The 21,015-nt window shown below is 31.5% G+C and overlaps 1 protein-coding gene across 2 annotated transcripts; it reads left to right on the top strand.

Moving 5' to 3' along the window:
* The first annotated feature begins 6,422 nt into the window (after positions 1-6,422).
* On the top strand, positions 6,423-19,786 carry LOC107448845 (monocarboxylate transporter 5-like). Of its 2 annotated transcripts, XM_021144625.3 has the most exons (5): positions 6,423-6,559; positions 9,817-10,041; positions 12,697-12,840; positions 15,342-16,517; positions 17,657-19,786. In XM_021144625.3, the coding sequence occupies exons 2-5, from the start codon at positions 9,846-9,848 to the stop codon at positions 17,788-17,790; spliced, it is 1,650 nt and encodes a 549-aa protein (XP_021000284.2). In that variant the 5' UTR covers positions 6,423-6,559; positions 9,817-9,845; the 3' UTR covers positions 17,791-19,786. The 2 variants fall into 2 exon arrangements, with proteins under 2 accessions (XP_021000284.2, XP_071042493.1); XM_071186392.1 differs by lacking the exon at positions 12,697-12,840 and having other exon boundaries at positions 17,657-18,012.
* The last annotated feature ends 1,229 nt before the right edge of the window (positions 19,787-21,015 follow it).

Below are 21,015 nucleotides of genomic sequence, written 5' to 3'. Positions count from 1 at the left end.
TGCAAAAAATCTTGTTATTTAGATTTCTCATTCCAAAAAACTTTAATTCATCTCTTATTGTTTTGATTTAAAAACAATTCAAATAATGATTTCAGTTATTACATATTTGTTAGAAGTTATGAGTGTAGGGACCATTTAATAATTTACTTCTGACAATAATGTTTAGCTTCAATACTCCTTGTATTTACATTTTAAAATTACTTTTTTAGTCATTTCATTAAATAATTTCTGATTTCAAGTAAAAACTTTAGTAGGGAGTATTCACTAATTTGCATTAGTAATATGAATTTACTAAAGTTTTCTTAGTTCGCTTAATTTTTTACGTATCTATAAATTCAGTATGAACAGTAATGTTAATCTTGTTTATATTTTGTTGAATATGCTTTAATAAATATCTTTCATTTAAATATAAAAAATATGCTGAAACAACTTTTTTTAAATAATAGGTAAACTATAGTTATAATTTTGTATTAAAATGAAATTTTTTTAAATAAATGTTAATTTAATTAATTATAAATATAGAGTATAATTATAATTATATAGAGTATTATTAATATAGACTATAATTATTAATATATAGTAATTATTAATTTAAAAAATGGAATGAGCCTCTCAATAGGGAATATATTTAAACTTGTGCATAATTTGTTTTCATGGTGGCTAATATAGTCAAGAAAAGTTTTTTTTTCTGAAATAAGTTATTTTATTATGATCATGTAAAGTCTTTGTGAAAATCATTTTGCATTGTGTTTATATATATATATATATATATTCCCTTAGAAAGAGAAAACATGCAAAAAAAAATATAAAAATTTATGAAAAGCACAGGGGAAAAAATCGTTAAAATAAAATATCTTTTTTAAGTTTTTAAAAAAATTAATTAAAAAGCCGGAAAGCAAAATAAGGAAAAGATATAATCCGGTCATCAGCTCACACGATTATATCCACACAAAAAGTGTGCTTTCTAATATTGTATTAACATAGTCAAAGCAAAATATATTAATACTAAGGTGTGAGAAGCACCCAAAAAAATTGAAACAAAAATAGAACATATTGTGTTAAAGATACAAAATAAAACATATCAAGCAAAACATAAAAATAAAATGCACGAAAAATAGAAAATGTAACATACAAAGCGAGTAAGTAGTGAATTCATAATTTATCTGTATATTTATCTATCTACATATATTTACATGAACTTTCAATAATAGGAAGGAAAGAAATTTTAATGTGCATATCCTTATATTTTTTTGAAAAAAATAAAGTGCTTAAAAATATTTTTTGAATGCTTAAAAGGTGCTTATTTCTTGTTGAAAAATTTGGCTACGCCACACTGTAGAATCGTTTTCTCATCTCAAGTTTCTTGTATTTACCCTGATATCTTTTTTTTTTTTTCGGTATGTTCAAGTAGTCAGTTTTGTCAATTTTTTAATCACTAAATTTCAAGTCCTGATACCTACTTTACAATCCAAAAATTCAAATCCTAAAACCTCATCTCCAGATGACGTTTGAACAAAATAAATCATTAAAGCGGATAAGTATTTTTATAAAGGGAATTTTTTATAATTATGACAAAAAGTTATGTTATTTTATAAAAAAAAAAAAATTAAAAATACTATATGTAGTAGAGTTAAAAATTGTCAAAACCAGGACATCCAGAAAAGATTCTGCCCAGCATTAAACTACATTATTTGCATATCCGTCCTGCTTTATTTGCGCCATCCTTGCCCTAATGTCAGCCTATTTTGATAATTTCTTATTTAACAGGGTGCGTAGCGTTTGTAAAAAGTACTTAAAGGTGCTTTTTGGGGATTTCGTTTTTGAAAGCTTTTAAAGGTGCTTTTTTCAGCTGGCGTTTTTAAAAAGTGCTTTTTTTTCACGAATGAATTTTTTTTCCTTCAGTGATATCTGGTAGATCCCATGCATTTTACGAAAAATGGGGTGTTGGCTACGTAATTATTCACGCGGACTTCGTGTCGTACCCACGTTATGACTTGCGCATGCGCGCACACTCGAAACTGAAACCCGAGTGCTCCAATTCGGATAGAGAATATCAGATCCTTATGAAATCTTTTTCTTTTTAATTTTATTCTTGTTTATTTTATTTTACTTCTAACACTTTTTTGACGTAGGGGGTAAGGGTACTTTTGTTCTGAGTTCATGATCAAGTTGAATTCACTCGGTGATGTAGGAAAGTACTGATTGTTTCGATTTACGTCCGTTTCTTTTTGGGGGTTTTTTTTAACGCTAAAACTGTTTATAAAAATTTTTTGTTTTTCAATAATATCATTGATTGAATATGAATTTTTTAAGTGCTTGAAAATTTTTGTAAAGTGCTTGAAAAGTTTTTAATAAGTGCTTATTTTTGATTTAAAGATTTGGCTACGCACCCTGTTTAATATATACACATAACGAATTGTCATCATTTAGGTACTGGTGATTGACAGACTAATTGCAAGTTTTCGTTTTACTGACAGATATGTGCTTAGTATCTTCCTCTAAGTAAGTGGTAAAAAGCTGCACTACCTAGCATGTAAGGTTTCGGTGAGAAAGGGAGAGAGTAAATGGGAGAAGAAACTCGCTTTTTAGACACATGAGGTATTGTTTTCAATGTAGTTATTGAGGGAAACAAAAGACGATGTGACAATTAATTTAGAAGTTATCAAGTTTTTTTTTAACATAAAATAAAATTTTTGAGTTATGTACAATTGATGATGGCTAAAAAATTTCAGAACCTGAAATACACAAGATTTGATGTAATTCATAGAAAAACAAAAGTTTTATTACATAAATCTCTTTTAATATCAATTTTAACATATGTTTGTGAAACGGAACCTGGACCACGCCTTGTACGGATGAGGTTATGTTGGGTACCTTTGAGAGAAAGCTCTTGAGAAGTATTTTTAGAAGAATGCAGAAAAATTTAGAGCTTTATCACTCGTGTAATAAACCTGACATTATTAACTTTATTAAACGACAAAGAATAAAATGGGCAGGCCACGTTATCAAAATGGATGAAGACCGTACCACAAAAAGAATTTTCAATGACAGACCAGTTGGTACACGAAAAAGAGGCAGGTCGAATTTTAGATGGATGGGTGTCCTAGAAAAAGACCCTTTGGTCTTAAAAACGCTAGCAGAAGAAAGATTAGCCTGGAAAAAACATCTTGAGCAGGCCAAGGCCCACTCTGCACTGTTCAACCATTTATGATGATGATGAAAAATTAATAAGTAAAAATTCTACCTATTAATATTCTTGAGTACTTGACCTTACTTTGCCAAAAAGTTGCACAACTTCGACGAAGAAGAGGCGAAAGGGTAAAATTTTTATTTTGTATGAGTAAAATCAGGGCAACTTCTATTTATTCTATCAACTAGGGTTTGATTCCAGCTTGAAAAAATGCAAAGACAACAATACTGAACTTGTCTGGATAGTAACAGGTGAATATCTCTTAAGCTGCAACCTTCCAAGAGGACAGCGGGCACTGCTAATTATTACAGCATCTACAGATAAATTTTCAACTATTTTTTTTCTTTTTAGGAAGAAGATAAACAAATGAAGAAAAAATTATCTGAGACTTTTTGAAGCAGCTCTTGACTTATTTCTAATCAAGGTTGCCACTTCACAGGGAAAACCTGGAAAATACTATTTTAAAATCACCTAAAATAACAGAGAAAATACAAGGAATTCTGAGTTTTTCATTACAAGCTGGGGAAAAACATTGAATTTTATTTCGTATTTTTAAAAAGCTATACCCACTCAATGTGCAATCTATGGGATATTTAAGGATAATATTTCAGCTATTCTAAACTATTTCATTTACTAAAGCATTTGTTTTAAGTATGTTCAGATGTGCCTTTTTTTTTTCTAAGTTTTTCCAGTAATTAAAATTAGTATAGTTAGACCAATATAGCTGTCACAAGAGTACAATAATTGTGCGTTTTCTCTTATTCCATCTAATATGTACAGGGATTTTTTTTTCCAGAATAGAGTGGCAACCCTGCTTGTAAAATAGTTGCTATATCCTAAATTCCTACAGTTGATAAATTACTTGTAGGAATTTATTTCAATTTTTTTAGTATCATTGTATCAAATTTAATTTTCATTAATCATTTAAATTTAAGCAACATAAAATTTTTATGTAGTGTTTTTAACGATCTTTTATTCGTTTGCAAATTTTAGTACACATCTCTATTAGATTAAGCTGAATTTTTACTATAATTTTTCTTTAAATAAATGTCCCGCAGAGGGCTGATCGTTAAGACACAATTTCCAGTAGAACACCGAAGTCAAGCATCACTGGTTGCGGTTGGTGTACGGGTTAGTGACCACTTGGATTGGTCTACGAAGGGACCGAGGGTGCGCGGTATTGGTCCTCATTAAACTGTTCGACGTAAAGTGCTAGACTTCGCTGGTAGAGGTCGTCGTGCTACCAAAGCGGGGGTGCCATACCCTCTGCAGATGATCAAAATTGTAATGGTATGTATTCAGATCATCCTCAGGTATGTTTCCCAGACCATCTCCAATAGCCCATTGTGTAGCTCTAGTGCGACGTAAATAAACTACAACAACAACAATCTTTAAATAGATAATCCCAAGAAACTTAAGCGGTTATGGTATTACCTGATTAAAAACTTCGTTTGCTTCAAAAATATACTAATAGGAAAATAACATTTAACATTTTTCAAGCGCTCCGAAAATAGGTGCCCATCTTCAAGACTTGCCAGACATGAAGGAGAAGAAACAAAATTGATTTGAAATTTAAAAAAAAAAAAACGTTAAGTAGCCGGCTATAAATGGAAAGAAGCAAAACTAAAAAAAAAAAAAAAAATAGCAGTGTGAGAAGAAAAAAATCTGGGTAAAATGCATTCCCACGTGTTATGGAGTGATGGTGAGGAACTAATGGCGTTAACAAAAGAATTGGTATCCATATGAAATACCCTATCACATCAGCTCATCTTGATGCACTGGAATCTTGTTTTATTCGTATGAATGCTGATTCCCTTGTTAACGGCATTAGTTCCTCTCCCTTTCTCCATAGCATTTGGAATTGCATTTTACCCTGATTTGGGGATTTTTCTTGTTCCGTTTTCCATCTTTTTTCTTTTCTCTCTCGCATACTATGGTTTTTCTAGTTTTGTTTCTCACCTTTATTTTTCCATTTTTCGTTGGCTAGTCTTAAAAAATGGGCGCCTATTTTTGAAAAAATTGGAAGTTTTTAATTAAGTCTTTGTCTTGTCTGACGTTGCAAATAAGTTTGGATTTTTGAAGACACGCTGCAGATTGTGCATGAGGAGCGATGCAATCTAATATTGTGATTATTTTGACTGTTTTCAGCGTTCAACGTAAGCACTTAGGATTACTTAATTTGTGATTTGTTTGAGCAATGATTACGTAAAACACTAAAATCATTTAGTTTTTAAATTGTTTTTAAAAGATAAAATATATATATATATATATGGCGTTGCGACTTCGAAAAAATGTAAAACACTGTTTTAAGCTAGATATCTGACAAATTTAACTGGAAAACTTGGTTATTTGACTTCCCCACATTTTATGAGAACAGACTGTCCCGCATTGTTGCTGTAAATGTTATTTTATACTTCTTTTATAGTCTTTCTCAATTAGTCGCTCCTTCTGCCGGCGAACTTTGTAACTCATTTTTAAACTTGGTGAGAATAAATATCTTGTTTCCTAAGCAGATCCTGCTTTTCTATTTCTTTTTATTTCTCTTAAAGCTTCAAATCATCGATTACCCGGTAGTTCAGAACTAATTTTTAAAAATAGTTACATGGCATACTTTTGATTGTTTCAAATCATCGATTACCCCGTAGTTCTGAACTAATTTCTAAAAATAGTTACATAGCATAGTTTTGATAATTTCAAATCATCGATTACCCGGTAGTTCAGAACTAAACTTTAGAAATAGTTAGTTACATGGCATAGTTTTCGATTACCCGGTTCCGAACTAATTTTTAAAAATAGTTACTCATATGGCATAGTTTTGATAGCTCCAAATCTTCGATTACCCGGTAGTTCTGAACTATTTTATAAAATAGTTACTTGCATGGCATAGTTTTGATAGCCAATTGTAGAAAATATTTTGAAATATTGTTTTTCGCACAAGCAAAGTTAATCTACATATTATTTGTTAATAACAGCAACAATCTGAAAAGGTTAATTCATCTTGAATAAGAATAATTTTGGAAGTTATAAATTTTTTATGAGTTATAAATTTTCAGATGAAGCAGCTGTATGATTTATTTATTTTATTTTTAGTAAACTCTAGTATTAGTACTAATGTAATATTGCCCTTTATGTGGAGCGTTAAGAGTAGAAGTGAAACAAGTCAAGCAAATAAGTTTTAAGTGGCAGATATAAATGTTTTTACGACACACTGAACCATAAGGAGATGTTTACACTATGCGCAAACTTTGTAAGTGCTGTCTGAATATAATGCAGGAAGCCCTGAAAGATTTTTGAATAAGAATTAAAATGGAATGTATCCAAATTGATTGTAATTTGACTTGTACACTGAACACGCCAATTAGAGCAATGGTAAGTTAATTTCTTTCTTTTTTTTTAACACTTATGTATGAATTTTGTTATATCGATGGTTGCATATTTATTCTATGAATGTTCTTTATGTACACTATTTCGATTCCTAAATTTAATATAAAATAATAACATTGAGATAAAAACGAAATAAATTATTTTGGTTATATATACTAACTGAAAAAAAAGCTATGTACTGAAAAGCAAAATTAGTGGAGCAATGGTTCTAATTCGTTTTGGAGAAAAGTTTAAAATCTCAATTCTATTATTAGCGCCAATGCTGCTTAATTAATTTTGCTAATAGATACTAATTTATTTTATTTTCTAACCGTCGTTGAACAGCCGACCCAATTTTGAGTTTACAACTACCAATGTTCAACTCCGTAGCCTTGTCATTTAGAACCTAATCCAGAAAAAAAAGGAAACTCCTGGATCAGGTATTGGGAGAAATGTGCCTTCGTGGAGTACTTTTTGATGGAATTAACCCGCATTTCCATTATAAAGAGAGGAAAACTTCCCACGGTTAGCCTGACGGCTAGAGACTCTAACCCATGATCCGTCTACCACTGAGGATATTTTTACGTCAGCACTGTCGTCGGTGCGAGCCGGGTGCGGAAATCGTATCGACCAGCCATCGCTGGAGTTCGAACCTGGCTGACCTCATTAGCGGGCTAACGCCCTATTCCCTGTTCCACCATAGCTCTAGTAGATGCTAATTCAAATAAAAAAAATAAACTATAACCCAAAAAACAAAATCAATTAAGAATAGTTCTAATTAGCTTAGAAGAATATTGATAACAGAATGTCTCCTGAAGTAAAAAACGGACTCCGTCTGCAAATACAGCTGTCTATGGGCTGAAAAGATTTATTAAATCTAGATTTCTTTCTAAAAAAACAAAGTTCTTAATTTACAAAACTCTTGTCATGTCGGTCTTGACATATGCTAATGAAGCTTGCACCTAGGCGTTTTAGTAACTGAAGGTGATTGTATCATTTCTTTAGTTAGACTGAAGGCGGCGCAAATATCAGATACTTAATTCTTCGTTTACTTCGAATTATTTAATCAGCATCGGTGATGGATATCTCTATGTTTACTTTAAATTAGTAGTGGTAGTGGTTCGTCCTAAACAGTGCTTGTCATAAACAGCCACCATCCAACCATAAATATTCGCATTGAGTTCGACTTCTGTCACCAAAAGAAAACCGTAATCAGGAATTGTTCTACTGTAGTGGTTTCAATTATAAGCACATTACATTCGCTAGAAATATTCTTAGGCGTCCATCAGTTATACGCAATCTAGTGTTTTTTTATATATATAAGTGTTATCATTCTCAGGTCTATGGTCAACTTTGTAGTTTAGAGTAAAGAGTGGTCTTATGCTTTGTAGAATAAGAAAAGACATGATGGACATTTGGGTCCCACGACTAAGCGGACAGACATTTATATCTTAAACATTGCTATCTAGACAAGTGAGGCATTGTTTCCCATGTTCTCTTTACGTTAAAATGAGATCAAACCTTAATTTAATAGTTTACAAAATGTCAAGTTTTTAATGTATGAGAAGTACAGTTTTATACTCGTACATCTTTGCGCGTCTGAGATTGCTTTCATGTCATGTGAAATACTGTATTTTTTCCTCTGTATTTTTTGTACAATGTTGATGGAACTAGTTTTAAAAAAATTTCATGTACAAAAAGTACAGTTTTGCTCTTATACCTATTTATGCGTCTGACATTTCTAAATAAACAAGCGGCGTGTTAGGAACTATACTATGTTTTCCTCTGAATCGAATGAATTTCAAACTATTGGTTCAATTGAAGTGGCTTTCAAGTTATACAAGCTATTTAAATACCATGGGTACAAAGTACAATTTCAGCTTATATTTATTTATGCATCTTAACTAAATGGAGTATTATTTCTTACGTACATTTAATTGGCTAAATATCCAGTAAAATCAAAATTAAGTCAACAGATCCAATAGTTTAAAAGAAGGGAGTGTTTTACGTATGAAAATAATTATGGTTTCACTTATACCCTTTCACGCAAAAAAAACTCTGAAAATTAGTTTTATGCACCTAATTTATTCGAAATTTTGGACCTAATTGCAAATTATAATAGATCAAAATTTATTGTAATTAGTTTTATGGACCAAATGTTAATAAATTTTGATTTTAATGCCTTTTGCGCAAAAAAAGGAAACGAAAACAATATATAATATTTCACTTGTCTGAATTGCAATACCACACGTGTAAATACTACAAAAATGTGATACATAAAACTTTAATAACTTCTAAACTCTCAATCCTATCGATTCGGAATTTATTTTACACAATTTAATGGAAACAACACCTCATTTGTCTAGTTACAATTGACGATTGAAATGGGCAACAGGTGGCGTAGAGCAGAACTCTCTACCTATCCCAACACTTTACATGCTTTCACTCTTAGCGTGTGGAGAGTCACAGGAGAAGAAAGTACGTTAATTTCTAAAGAAAGTGTAGTGGAAATTTAAAATAATATTTTTGACAGTTAGATGCGAAAAATATTAAGAAAGGAGTAAATATCAATGTACATTCATATACAACTAAGAAAAAGAGGAAAGGAAAGGGGAGGGTTAAAACATGGAACCGGTCTTCTCCCCAGATGGCGATGTGATCGTAAATGTTGAAGTTTCTCCACCTCTCCTGTCACAGATCCCTCAAGTCAACTATTGTTCTTATTCTCTGCAAGACAAAGTGAAACCACTTACATTTCCACTTACTGCTGTCACAGCCCACAGGAAAAGGTTTCTTAATCCACTGGTCGAAGCGTCGTATTAAAAATAAAATATTAATGGAATTATGACACTTTTCGTTTATTATTGAATAAAATGAAATATTTTACCGACCATGGAATGTTTACAATTTAAGAAGTAATATTTAATTCTAAAAATGATAAAGGCGTTTTTTTTTTAAATTAAAGTGTGATCAATAAATTAAATATTTGTCAGCTTCAAATTAAATTATAACTTTAATTCATTATAATAGTAAATTGGCTATGTTTATTTAATTTTTTTATACAACATTACAATCACTGTTAATAGCAAAAATACACATGGGATTTAATTGTTAAAAACTACGATGATTCAATCCTAAAATCTACAATAATTAAATCTACTTTGCCGTCTTCACTCATTTTTTTATGAACATGTGTGGTGGCACTGCTTGATTTCAGATGCTATCAAGGGTGCCCATTTTTAATTTCCCATTTTTTACTACAGTAGTAACCATGGCAACATAGTTGTGAAGGATGAAGAGGAGGTTCGGCTTTGATAGCAGGCAGAGCTGGGAGGTGCTGGCAGCATGTTGCGTCATCAAGTTCATGTCTTTCGGCCTGACAGAGGTCTCCGGTATACTGATGGTTTCCACTATGATCAGATATGACACAACCAGGGAGGCAGCATCATTTCCGTACACTCTATTATACAGCATTAGAAATGGAACTGGTAATATGATCTTATTCCTTATTATATTAATAAAGTGATTAATGGTTCGCAAAGCTTTCCAGTCAGAGAACTGCCAGGATGGACCACAGTGTGGCGGACAATTGACGTCGCCTCTCTGTGGGCACTGGACTCCGACCTTCTTTCCTCTTTTGCCATCCGACGTCGTTCGTTTTGATATTTGGCTTGCGTGACTCGGGGCCTTGCTCCGAGTTTCCGGGGCTCTCGGGCTGAGCTGGGTTGCTGTAGCTTCGATGAGACATTAGGACTTTGCGTATGGGCCTGGGTCGCTCTATTTCACTCCTTATTACAACAAAGACAGTAACAAAAGATAGTTGGTAGCAAAATCTTATTCTTTATTGCGATTATTTATAACACTGAGGGTGTTATACAAAGTGTCCCAGGATTAATGGAACAAACTTTATGGGGTAAGGAATATCACAAGGATTCAGAATTGCATAGCGACCCCTTGTCAAAAACGTCGCGAGAATATAGTATGGCACGTACATAAAACAAAGATACTGAGATGATCTGATATATTTCTTGGTCAAAGATATGTGAAAGTGCCACAAAAGATGTTCAAAGTTTCCATAATTGCTAACGATGCATGCGTTACACCGTCGGACCATACATTGGCGGACTCACTCGCATATACCTGTATTTTCTTGGATATAATACAGGAGCACACACTTTTTTTGCAACCTGATCCATTGCGAAATCAGCAGGTGTTGCTTACGCAGCACTTTTCAGCACACCCGAAAGAAAGAAATCTATGCTACTTAAACCAAGAGTGCGTGGTAACCAGAGAACCGGTTTACATCCCCCCCCCATCCATCTTGTGAACAACTACGACACCTATCTGCGAACAAAGACATTTCCGACCATGGGTTGCTTTGCAAATCTGAATCCTTTGGGATGCCTCCGACCTCCCCTTAAAGTTTCTCCCAATAAACCGGGATCACCCTGTACATTGAGGTGACAAAAGTAGTGGAATAGAAATATGCAAATATGCAGATAGCTGTAAATAGCATACAAAATGTATATATAGAGGGGATAGTGCACTGACTGGATTTTTGAGAATGTTTTTGACGTACGTATAACCGCAAGACGAAAATTAACAGACTTAGAACGTGGAAATGGTGATTGGATCTAGACTCATGGGGCATTCTATTTTCGGAAATTGTGAGGGAATTCAACCTTCCTAGATCTACAGAGTTAAGAGTGTGTCGAGAATACTAGGCATAATTGCTCAACCTTGGGCAATGTAGTGACCAACCACCTGCCTGCACTTAATAACCGAGACCACCGACGTGAGCTTAAAATGGTCAGTGTTAACGAACAAGAAACATTGCGTGAAATAACCGCAAACATCAATGAGGGACGTGCGATGGACGTGTCCGTTTGGACAGTAAGGCGAAATTCGACTGTAATGGGTTATGGCAGCAAGAGACCGACTCGAGTGCCTTGACTAAAACCACGACATCGTGTTCAGCGCCTTCTCCTGGGTTTCTGACCTTATTAACTTAGATGACTAGAAAACTAGTTTAATCAGTTGACTTATGATTTCAGCTGGTCAAAGCTAATAGTATGAGCTGCATATAATGTATTGCTTTTTTTCAGAAAATTTTTTTACTGAAATAAAATTGCCTGTGAAATCTTTGGAAAATTGAAAAATTATATTGTTGGATTTTAAGTAGATACTTTCAACCAATACAGAGAAAATGACACCGTAATTTCAGAATATTATGAATAGAATGAATTATTTGTTAATTTTTTATAGGTTCTGTTACAGTTTATATTTCTTACAGAATTATTTTTATTATTTCATAAACAAAATAAAGAATTACGACGTGAATGGAAACCACGAGATGGCTTGCTTAAAAAAGGTGTAGTCAAGCCGATACTTTCAAATTGAAAGTTGGAAACCCAAGTCAAAACTTTTGATGGTTTTCCCTTGATTGGACCATCATAATTTTGATGATAACCATCAATAATTCCATCATAAACCATTATATTTTTTGATGACAGCAAACATAAGTAACCATTACCCCAATGTAGGAATTCAGACTGATTTGTGCTGGTCCATCATAAGAATATCAACTTGTTTTGATGGTTTCTTCATGTTGCATCATCAGTAATTTCCATCTAAGTTTCTTAGAAATCAAATGTTGAAACGATCATGAACCACCATCATCCCAATGTAGGAATTCGGACTGATTTTTGATGGGCTAACATTAAAAAAAATGTTTTTTTAGTGGTACATTCCTGAGAACCAGCGAGAACTTCCATTAAACCATCATGAAAATGTATAGTTGGAACCATCATGGATGATCATATATTGTAGATCCATGAGAGTCAAACTTCTCTTGATGATTAACCATCATAGTATTTAGGTAGCATTTTCCATCATGGAATGATGAAAGTTTGATGGCATATCAAAAACCGTGAACGCATTATGGAAAATGTCGAATGATGGCGATTATCAAATGATATTGGTCCATCATGAATCACACTGAAAACAACATAAACCATCAAAATGTTTTGATGGAACCATCAAGAATTTTTACTAGTTAATATTCACTGTGCTTTCCCGTAGTTTCTTGTAACAAGCATTGCTCATCATTTTTATTTATCATTCCTCTTTTTTTTTTATTTAAGGTCCTTTAATTGCATATATTGGACAGATTATAGGAATTCGATCAGCGACGCTGTTAGGATGCGTCATTTCTTCGATCGCTGTTGGATCCTGTTTCTTTGCTGAAAATATTCTTGAAGTTACGATAGCCTGGGGAGTCATTTTTGGTATGTTATAAAAGTTAATATTTTGTTGTAGTAATGCGTAATGGATGGTATTTTCAATATAAATGTAAACAACAACAATCTCGAGCTCTTGACCTGCTCTACTTCTAGTTAGAAAGTATACAGCTGCTTACTACAGCTTATTTTGCGAGGCAATAGTTTCAAATAGTTAATTTTGTTTTTAATAAAAGAAAGAAATTACATAATTTCTGAACTTAGTATATAATTCGTAGGATATTATCATATGAGATTGTTGTAGTACATTTACGTCGCATTAGAGCTGCACAATGGGCTATTGGCGACCCTGAAAATGATCCGAAAACATGCGATCACAATTTTGATCCTCTGCAGAGGGGATGGCACCCCCGCTTCGGTAGCCCGACGACCTGCACGCGAAGTCGAGCACTTTTCGGTAGAACAGTTTAACGAGGACCCATACCGCACACACTCGGTCCCTAAGCAGACTGATCCAAGTGGTCACCCACCCGCACACTGACCGCAGCCAGTGATGCTTGATCTACTGGGAACCGTGTCTTAACGATCATATGAGATAATATAAGATATTATCATATAATATATTATGAGATAATTTCATAAGATATTAATGAAATAATTCTTGTGAGTTTGAAGTGAAAGTTTGTTTTAGTTATTTATAGATGGATTGTTAAAAAAAGGTGGCATGGTTTTTACTGTTTGTTCTTTGTTCAGGCCGTGCACCTATTATACGTTAGTATTAGAATATAGTTTGAGCAGCGAGATTTCATTTTACAAATTATTATTGCGTTTAAATTTCGAAGTTCTCCCAAAATATTTGATCCAGGAGTTCCCCTATCTTCTGGATTGGGTTCAAAATTACAAGGCTACGAAAATGAACATTAGTAGTCCTAAACCCAAAATTTGGTCAGCGGTTCAACGATGGTTGTAAAGTAAAATAATGGGATGTGGTTCTTTTGAGTTTTTCATGGATACCCATGTGCTATGAACAGTACAATGAATAATATACAAATCTAAAGAAATTGTAAGCATAGAAAATTATTATAGAACCTAATACACAAAAAATAAGTAATTTGGATGTCTCTCTGAGTATTATTAATTACAAACAAGTTTTGTTCTGCCCAAACAAAAGCAAATTAAAATATAATATTCATAAATCTGTATATGAACTAAATGACAATTGTTTTGCAACTTAAACTGAAAATAATACTAATGATTAAGCAAAGAAACTAAACTGGGAACATACTAGAAACAAGAACAGAGTAAGAACAAGTACACAGTAAGAACAAGAACACAGTTAGAACAAGAACATAGTAGTACTTATAAACAAAGAAGAAACTGACAGATTGAAACTTTTAGAAAATGAGATACTATTGAAAATTAATGATTTGTACTTAAAAGAAACTCATAAACTTAGAAAACTAGAACTCAAAATCAGTGATTTTGATTTAAAACATTTAAATAAAAAAAATGCAGAAGTGGTTCTTGAAATTTTAATGAACAATTCTGAAGTATTTTTAAAATCTTATTAGACTTTTGGATTCCACTAATGCAGTAGTGCTTGAATTTAATCTTTTGCATCAGTTTCTTATTCAAATTGAACTGACCTTATTCCAAACATTACTAAAGGCTTTTGCTAAAAACGAAATTCAGAGCTCATTAGATTCTGGGATAATTGAGTCGTCATGATATAGTTATTATTGTCCTATAATATTTGCAAGAAAGAAACCTGTTTGTCTGTGATCCTAACCTACAAAAAATTTAGAATTGTTATTGTTTATAGACTGTGGAACTCGGCTACTGAAACTTTTGAAATCTGTCTTCCTAAAGTTAACTACATTTTACATAACATTTCTGATAAATCTTCTAATTTAGTTTTGGATTTAAAAAGTGCTTTTTTACAATTAAAATTAAAAGAACCGTTTAAAGCTAAACTAGCATTTTGTTGTGAGTTATGAAACTTTCAGCGCACACGTATACCCTTTGGATCTCACAATAGTACTTCATTCTTTCAAAATCTTATTTCTAAATGTTTAGATGATATTAAGAGATCTAATTTGCAATATTTTTTGGATGACATAGTAGTTGCTGCATACCCTATTGAAAAGATGTTGCAGTTTTTGACAGGTTAAAATTTTTTAACTTAACTTTAGATTGAGCTAAGATTCTGAAATGCAAATCTGAGACTACATATTTGGGTTTTAATTTACATTGTAATGGTTTAGCTTCTGTGCCTGAGAAAGTTAAAAAGATAGTTAATTTTCCTGTTTTCAAAGATACTAATCAGGTAATTGGGTGCAATAAATTATTTTCGCCGTTTAATTCATAATTTTTCTGAAATAATTAAACCAATTGTTTTAATTTAGCAACAAAAAAGAATGTTGCCAACGTTTGAAGCAACAGAGCAATTACTGTTGAACCTACCTTTAAAAAACATTAAAGATGAGGAAAAATTTTATTTAGTAACTGATGCTTCCAGTAATTCCAAATAATCTCCTTTTTTGTTGCAGGTATCGGATTTGCCCTTGAAAGCCTTCTACTAAATGCAATTCTAATTGAACATTTTAAAAATAAACTTTCACTTGCGATTGGAATAACGACGAATGGTGCCATTTTCGGCACCATTTGTTTCGCCCCCTTTATAGACTACATTACAAACTATTGCGGACTATCAGGTGCTTTTCTTTTGATTTCTGCAGTGATTCTACATGCTCTTCCTGCTGCCATTTTCATACTGCTCAACCGACCTGACACAAGTCAACAATCAATGATCAATCTTACGAATTCGGAAATGCAATGCGTTTGTGGGGACAAAAGCAGCGCCATTTTAAATACCGGAAATCGAAAGATGAGCGTTGAATTTGTAGATTACTTTCGAAAGAAGTCGCCAAGTTTGAGTTCTGCCCGGACTGGTCACACAAATGATGATTCTAAGTCTATTAAGAGCATTTATTCGTCAAACTTCATTAAGAAAGAAATGCCAGTGAGCGAAGCATACATGCAATACGATAATGATGCTTGTATTTTCAACGAACCAAATCAATGGACGGAAATTCCGCTAAATTCCGCAACATTATCATCAAATATTCCTAATGACAATGAGAATGCTCCGATTGTTGTATGTCAGAGATGTGATTCTCTGGGGTCGAAACTAAGAAAGTTCTCTACTCAAATAGAAGCTCTGCCAAGTAAAATCGCCAATAAGTTAAACTCAAACCAAGTAATGATACGCTTATTTAAGGATCCAATTTATTGGCTAATTTTATTAGCGGGTGGCTTGCATTATTTCACTCTACCAGCTTGGTTTACTCTGCTAGTAGACTATGCAATAGACATAGGCTTAGATCCTATGTATTCTAAGTATATTGTGATGTACAACATGATTGTGGAATGTTTTGGGTGCCTCTTGCTTGGCTGGGTGGCTGATTTAGGTTATGTGTCAAGCAACGGATTTGCAGCCCTGTGCTTTTTAGGTGAAAGTTTGGCAATGGTTGTCATCATTTGGGCTAACAACATCGCTTTATTAGCTTTGGTGATTGTCCTATTCCAATGGTCTCAGACTGGCTTGACGTTAATTTATCCAGCTGTTGCCAAAGACTCTATGGAAAAGACGCTTCAGTCATCGGCCATCGCATCCATGTTTTTGCTAGCTGCACCACTCGATTTATTGATTTCTCCTCTAGTCGGTAAGTTTATATACACATTGCTGACTATAAACAGTATGTTCGTTTCAGTTGATTATAATCCACTGATTTGGACCTTTAAATTGATTGAGTTATTTATTTCAAATAGTTTTATTCTGTAGGTATAAGTTTCATAAGCGATTGAAATCAGTTTATTTGTATTAATCAAGTTATTCTAAATTTGTTGACGTTGTATACCGGATAAATCGATAAAGTTGATTATAATCCAATGATTTGGATTTTCATTCGAGCCATTTTTGTAAATGATTCCATTTTATTGATATAAGTTAATCAAGCTTTTCAAATCTGCTGAATAAGATTAATCAAGTGATTTATAATTATAAACGTAAGCTATTGAAAAATTGATATTATAATCCATTTATTTCTTTAAAATCAGTTAAGAAATTTTTTCAAGTCATCCTTTCCTGTTGTAAGTTTATCAAGTAATTAAAATCTTTTGATTTGTATTAATCAAGTGATTTTATTTTAATGATTTTATATTTTGAATAATTATTTTATATTGGTTAAGTTTATCCATCAATTCTGACCATTTATTTTAATTCACTTAAGCCTTTAAAAATATTATTTCATTATATTGATACCAAAAATTAAATTAATTATTTCCCAAAAATTAAATCATTAATTTAATTTTTTACCAAAAATTTAACTATTAATTTAATTATTCACCAAAAATTAAATTATTAAATTAATTATTGACCAAAAATTAAATTATTAGATTATTATTTACCAAAAATTAAACTATTAGATTAATTATTTCCCAAAAATTAAATCATTAAGTTAATTTCTTACCAAAAATTAAACTATTAATTTAATTATTCACCAAAAATTAAACTATTAAATTAATTATTTACCGAAAATTAAATTATTAAATTAATTATTGACCAAAAACTAAATTATTAGATTATTATTTACCAAAAATTAAACTATTAGATTAATTATTTACCAAAAATTAAATTTATTATTTCCCAAAAATTAAATTACTAAATTAATTATTTACCAAAAATTAAATTACTAAATTAATTATTTACCTAAAATTAAATTATTAAATTAATTATTTACCAAAAACTAAATTATAAAATTTTTTATTTACCAGAAATTAAATAAATTCTATAAAATTTCAGGTTTCTTCCGTGACAAGCATGGATCCTATACTGGGGTATATCTAACTCTTGCGTCTGCAGCTATCTTAGGAGGAATAGTTCAGATTTGTGTCTTGAAACTTGTGAATCGAAGAAATCAACACAACATCGCATAAAAAAAAAAAATTCTTTCTTTTAACTTCATAATCCAATAATGATTACGGATGGTTGACTGAATGTAAATAATAACAAGCTTCCTAAAACCGAAATAAATTTAGAAAACTACCAATGTATTTTTCCGCTTATGTTATGCATAACAGGTGATGTATTAACAGGCTTAATATTCTAGGAAGTTTTATTATTGTAATTTGCAATTAAATTTACTCGTAATTTTATCATTCATAAGAGTTTCCTGTAATTTATAAATTCTAACTGATTGTGAGTCAAAAATAAATTTAAGAAAATTAATATCAAAACATAAATAAAGTGCAAAGTTTGCCATGTTTTGAGTGTTATCCCTTATTTGGTTATATCTGTGCAAAATATAACCGTTTGATATTTTTGGGGTTGCATCATGGCATGCTCACGAAGTCTTAATTCATTTGTTGTTCGTTTCGTTGAAAGTTAGATTGAAAAAACGTGTTATATTGATAACACTACAAGTATACTAATATTGAATGGCGCGCTTTTTCAAGTTTAGGCTTAAAAATTAATCGGAAGTAGTAACCCGAAAGTCTTACGACGAATTGTTACCCCTAGCACCATCTGTGCTAAGCTTTACATGGCAAACCATCCATGAAACCTGCTTCAAAGTACTCTTTAGCTTTGACTCAAAGTAAGCTTTGACTCACTCTTTAACACACACGTTACATTTAAAACAGAATTTTATTTTCTTGGCTGACTCACAATAAGGAAAAAATTCTTCTACCAGTGTTTTACATTTGCAGAAAAGATCTACTGTCGTTTTATTTGCCCTAAAACTATAACGAAGAAATGAATCCTAACTGTTGATATTTTTTCTTTGATTGAAACTTTATAACTTTTATAATAGTAACTTCATAACTTTGAAAATTTTTAATAATCTAAACATCTATTGGCTTTCATTGGCTACAACTTGAACAAATATTTCCTAACAGTATATCTACATTTGTAACAGCAATTTTATTATTACATGAATCGTAACAAGAAACTAAATCTTTTGGCAGTGCTTTTCATTTGCAGAATTGTATCGGAAAAGATGTAATGTCGTTTTTCATTTGTGCTAAACTATAAAGAAGTAACGGATCCTAAGCGCTGATTTTTTTATTTTAATGTAAAAGAGAATTTTTTTCATCTAGAACTTTTTTCATTAGTTGAAATGAAACAGAAGAAATTTGCATTATTAAGCAGTTGCTACAAATATACATGTAGAATGCTTGCGAACGAGAACCAAGTGCACCAAACAATATGAATTTTCGTCATCATTGTATTTATTTTTCTAACTCAAAAATGTTTAGATATTGCCTAGGGTAATCTTTCATAGCGCAACCGAATTGCTATTTTATAACATATGTTTTTGAAAGTATTAATAAGTTAGTTTCGTAGCAGTTCGAAATATATGAGAGTAGATGCTGGTAAAAACATCTTGACAAATTCAGTGCAACTGTAAGTATAAGAATTTTTTGCTGGCAACAAAAAATTGGCATTTTTAATACAATTACAAGTGAAAAGTGCAAGTGAATATTCCTGGCAACAAAAGACCTTGACATTGTACTACATACATGGTGTAATTGCATGACATGGTACAATTTCAAATGTAAAGATCTTTTTAATGGCAGCAAAACAATTTTTAACAAGGTAAATTAAAATACCCAAGTCAAAATTTTTGATGGTTTTTCACTGATGAACCAACATAATCTTGATGGCAACCATCAATATTTCCATCATGAACCATTACATTTTTGATGGCAATCAACATAAGTAACCATCCAATCAATGTAGGAATTCGGATTGATTTATGATGGTCCAACATAAGAATAGCAACTTGTTTTGATGGTTTTTCATTCGTCATTCGTAGATGGTCGTCACGAATTTCCATCATAATATCTTAGAAATCAAATGTCGGAACGATCATGAACAACCACCATTCCAATGTAGGAATTCGGACTGATTTATGATGGTCCAAAATAAAAATATTGTTCTGATGGTATATTCCTTAGAACAAACAAGAATTCCCATTAAATCATCGTGGGAATGCATAGTTGGAACCATAACGGATCATCAAAGATTGTTGGTCACTGAGAGTCAAACTTCCTTTGATGGTTAACCGTAATAGTATTAAAATAACATTTTCCATCATGGAATGATGGAAGTTTGTTGGCATATCATAAACCCTAATGGAAAATGTTTGATGATGGTGGACCATCATGAATCACGCTGAAACCAACATAAACCACCAAAAAAATTTTATGGGACCATCAAGAATTTTGACTTGGGTATATAAAGATTTTTTTTTTTTTTTTTTTTTTTTTTTTTTTNTTTTTTTTTTTTTTTTTTTGCTAGTTACAAAAAATCTTGGTAAGGTCAACACAACTTCAAGTATAAAAATTGTAACAAGTGTAAAAAAAAAATTTTTTTTTACTGGCACTTTGCATGAAATGTTTCCCCATCTCTAATAAGCCATATCTCACGCATCGCACTATATTGTGAGTGCTATTAGTTACTACTGCATAATCCATTGATGATTGTATGTGATATGAATGTAAAATATTATTCATCACTTTGGACATGGTGATGAGTTTCATTGAATAAAACCAATTTTTCAAATGTATATGTTTCATTCATAGTTCAACACTTTTAAAAAATTTCTGATTTCGTAAATCCTAGGGTAAATTTTGATAATTCTTGACATTAGATTAGAAATGTCGGACGCATGACTTGAGCAATAATTCTAATCCCATTGAAAATCTGAGAAAAAGGGAAATTATTTTTCGTCTTTGAAGTCTACTTTTCTACAGTTTTTAAAATTTTTTATTTTTGTTTTATTATTACCTAGAGCTTTTTTTACGCAACTTTAATACCTGAACCCATGCCTTTTTCAAATGTTTTGAAGCGTTTAACCTTTGATTTAATAATAGTAATATATGAATAACTTGAAATAAAAACAATATAAAAAAAAAATTAAGTCAATACCTACTTAAGTCAACAATTTTTATTTTAGTTAGTTTTTATTAAATTTTTTCTCTTATATAAAACTAAAATTAGTTAATTAAATTTAATGAATGAATTAATATTTGAAAAAACTGTATTAACATCATGTGTCATCCACTACAAGTTTTAAAAAAATGTATTTGGACTTAAATGGATGAATAAAAAGTATTTTATTAAAGATTGAAAATTTGATCAAGATATATAAATATATA

The sequence above is a fragment of the Parasteatoda tepidariorum genome, chromosome 10 (assembly GCF_043381705.1).
Source record: "Parasteatoda tepidariorum isolate YZ-2023 chromosome 10, CAS_Ptep_4.0, whole genome shotgun sequence".
Lineage (NCBI taxonomy): Eukaryota > Metazoa > Arthropoda > Arachnida > Araneae > Theridiidae > Parasteatoda > Parasteatoda tepidariorum.
Note: the sequence above shows the minus strand (reverse complement) of the source record. Positions and strands in the feature narration are given on the sequence as shown.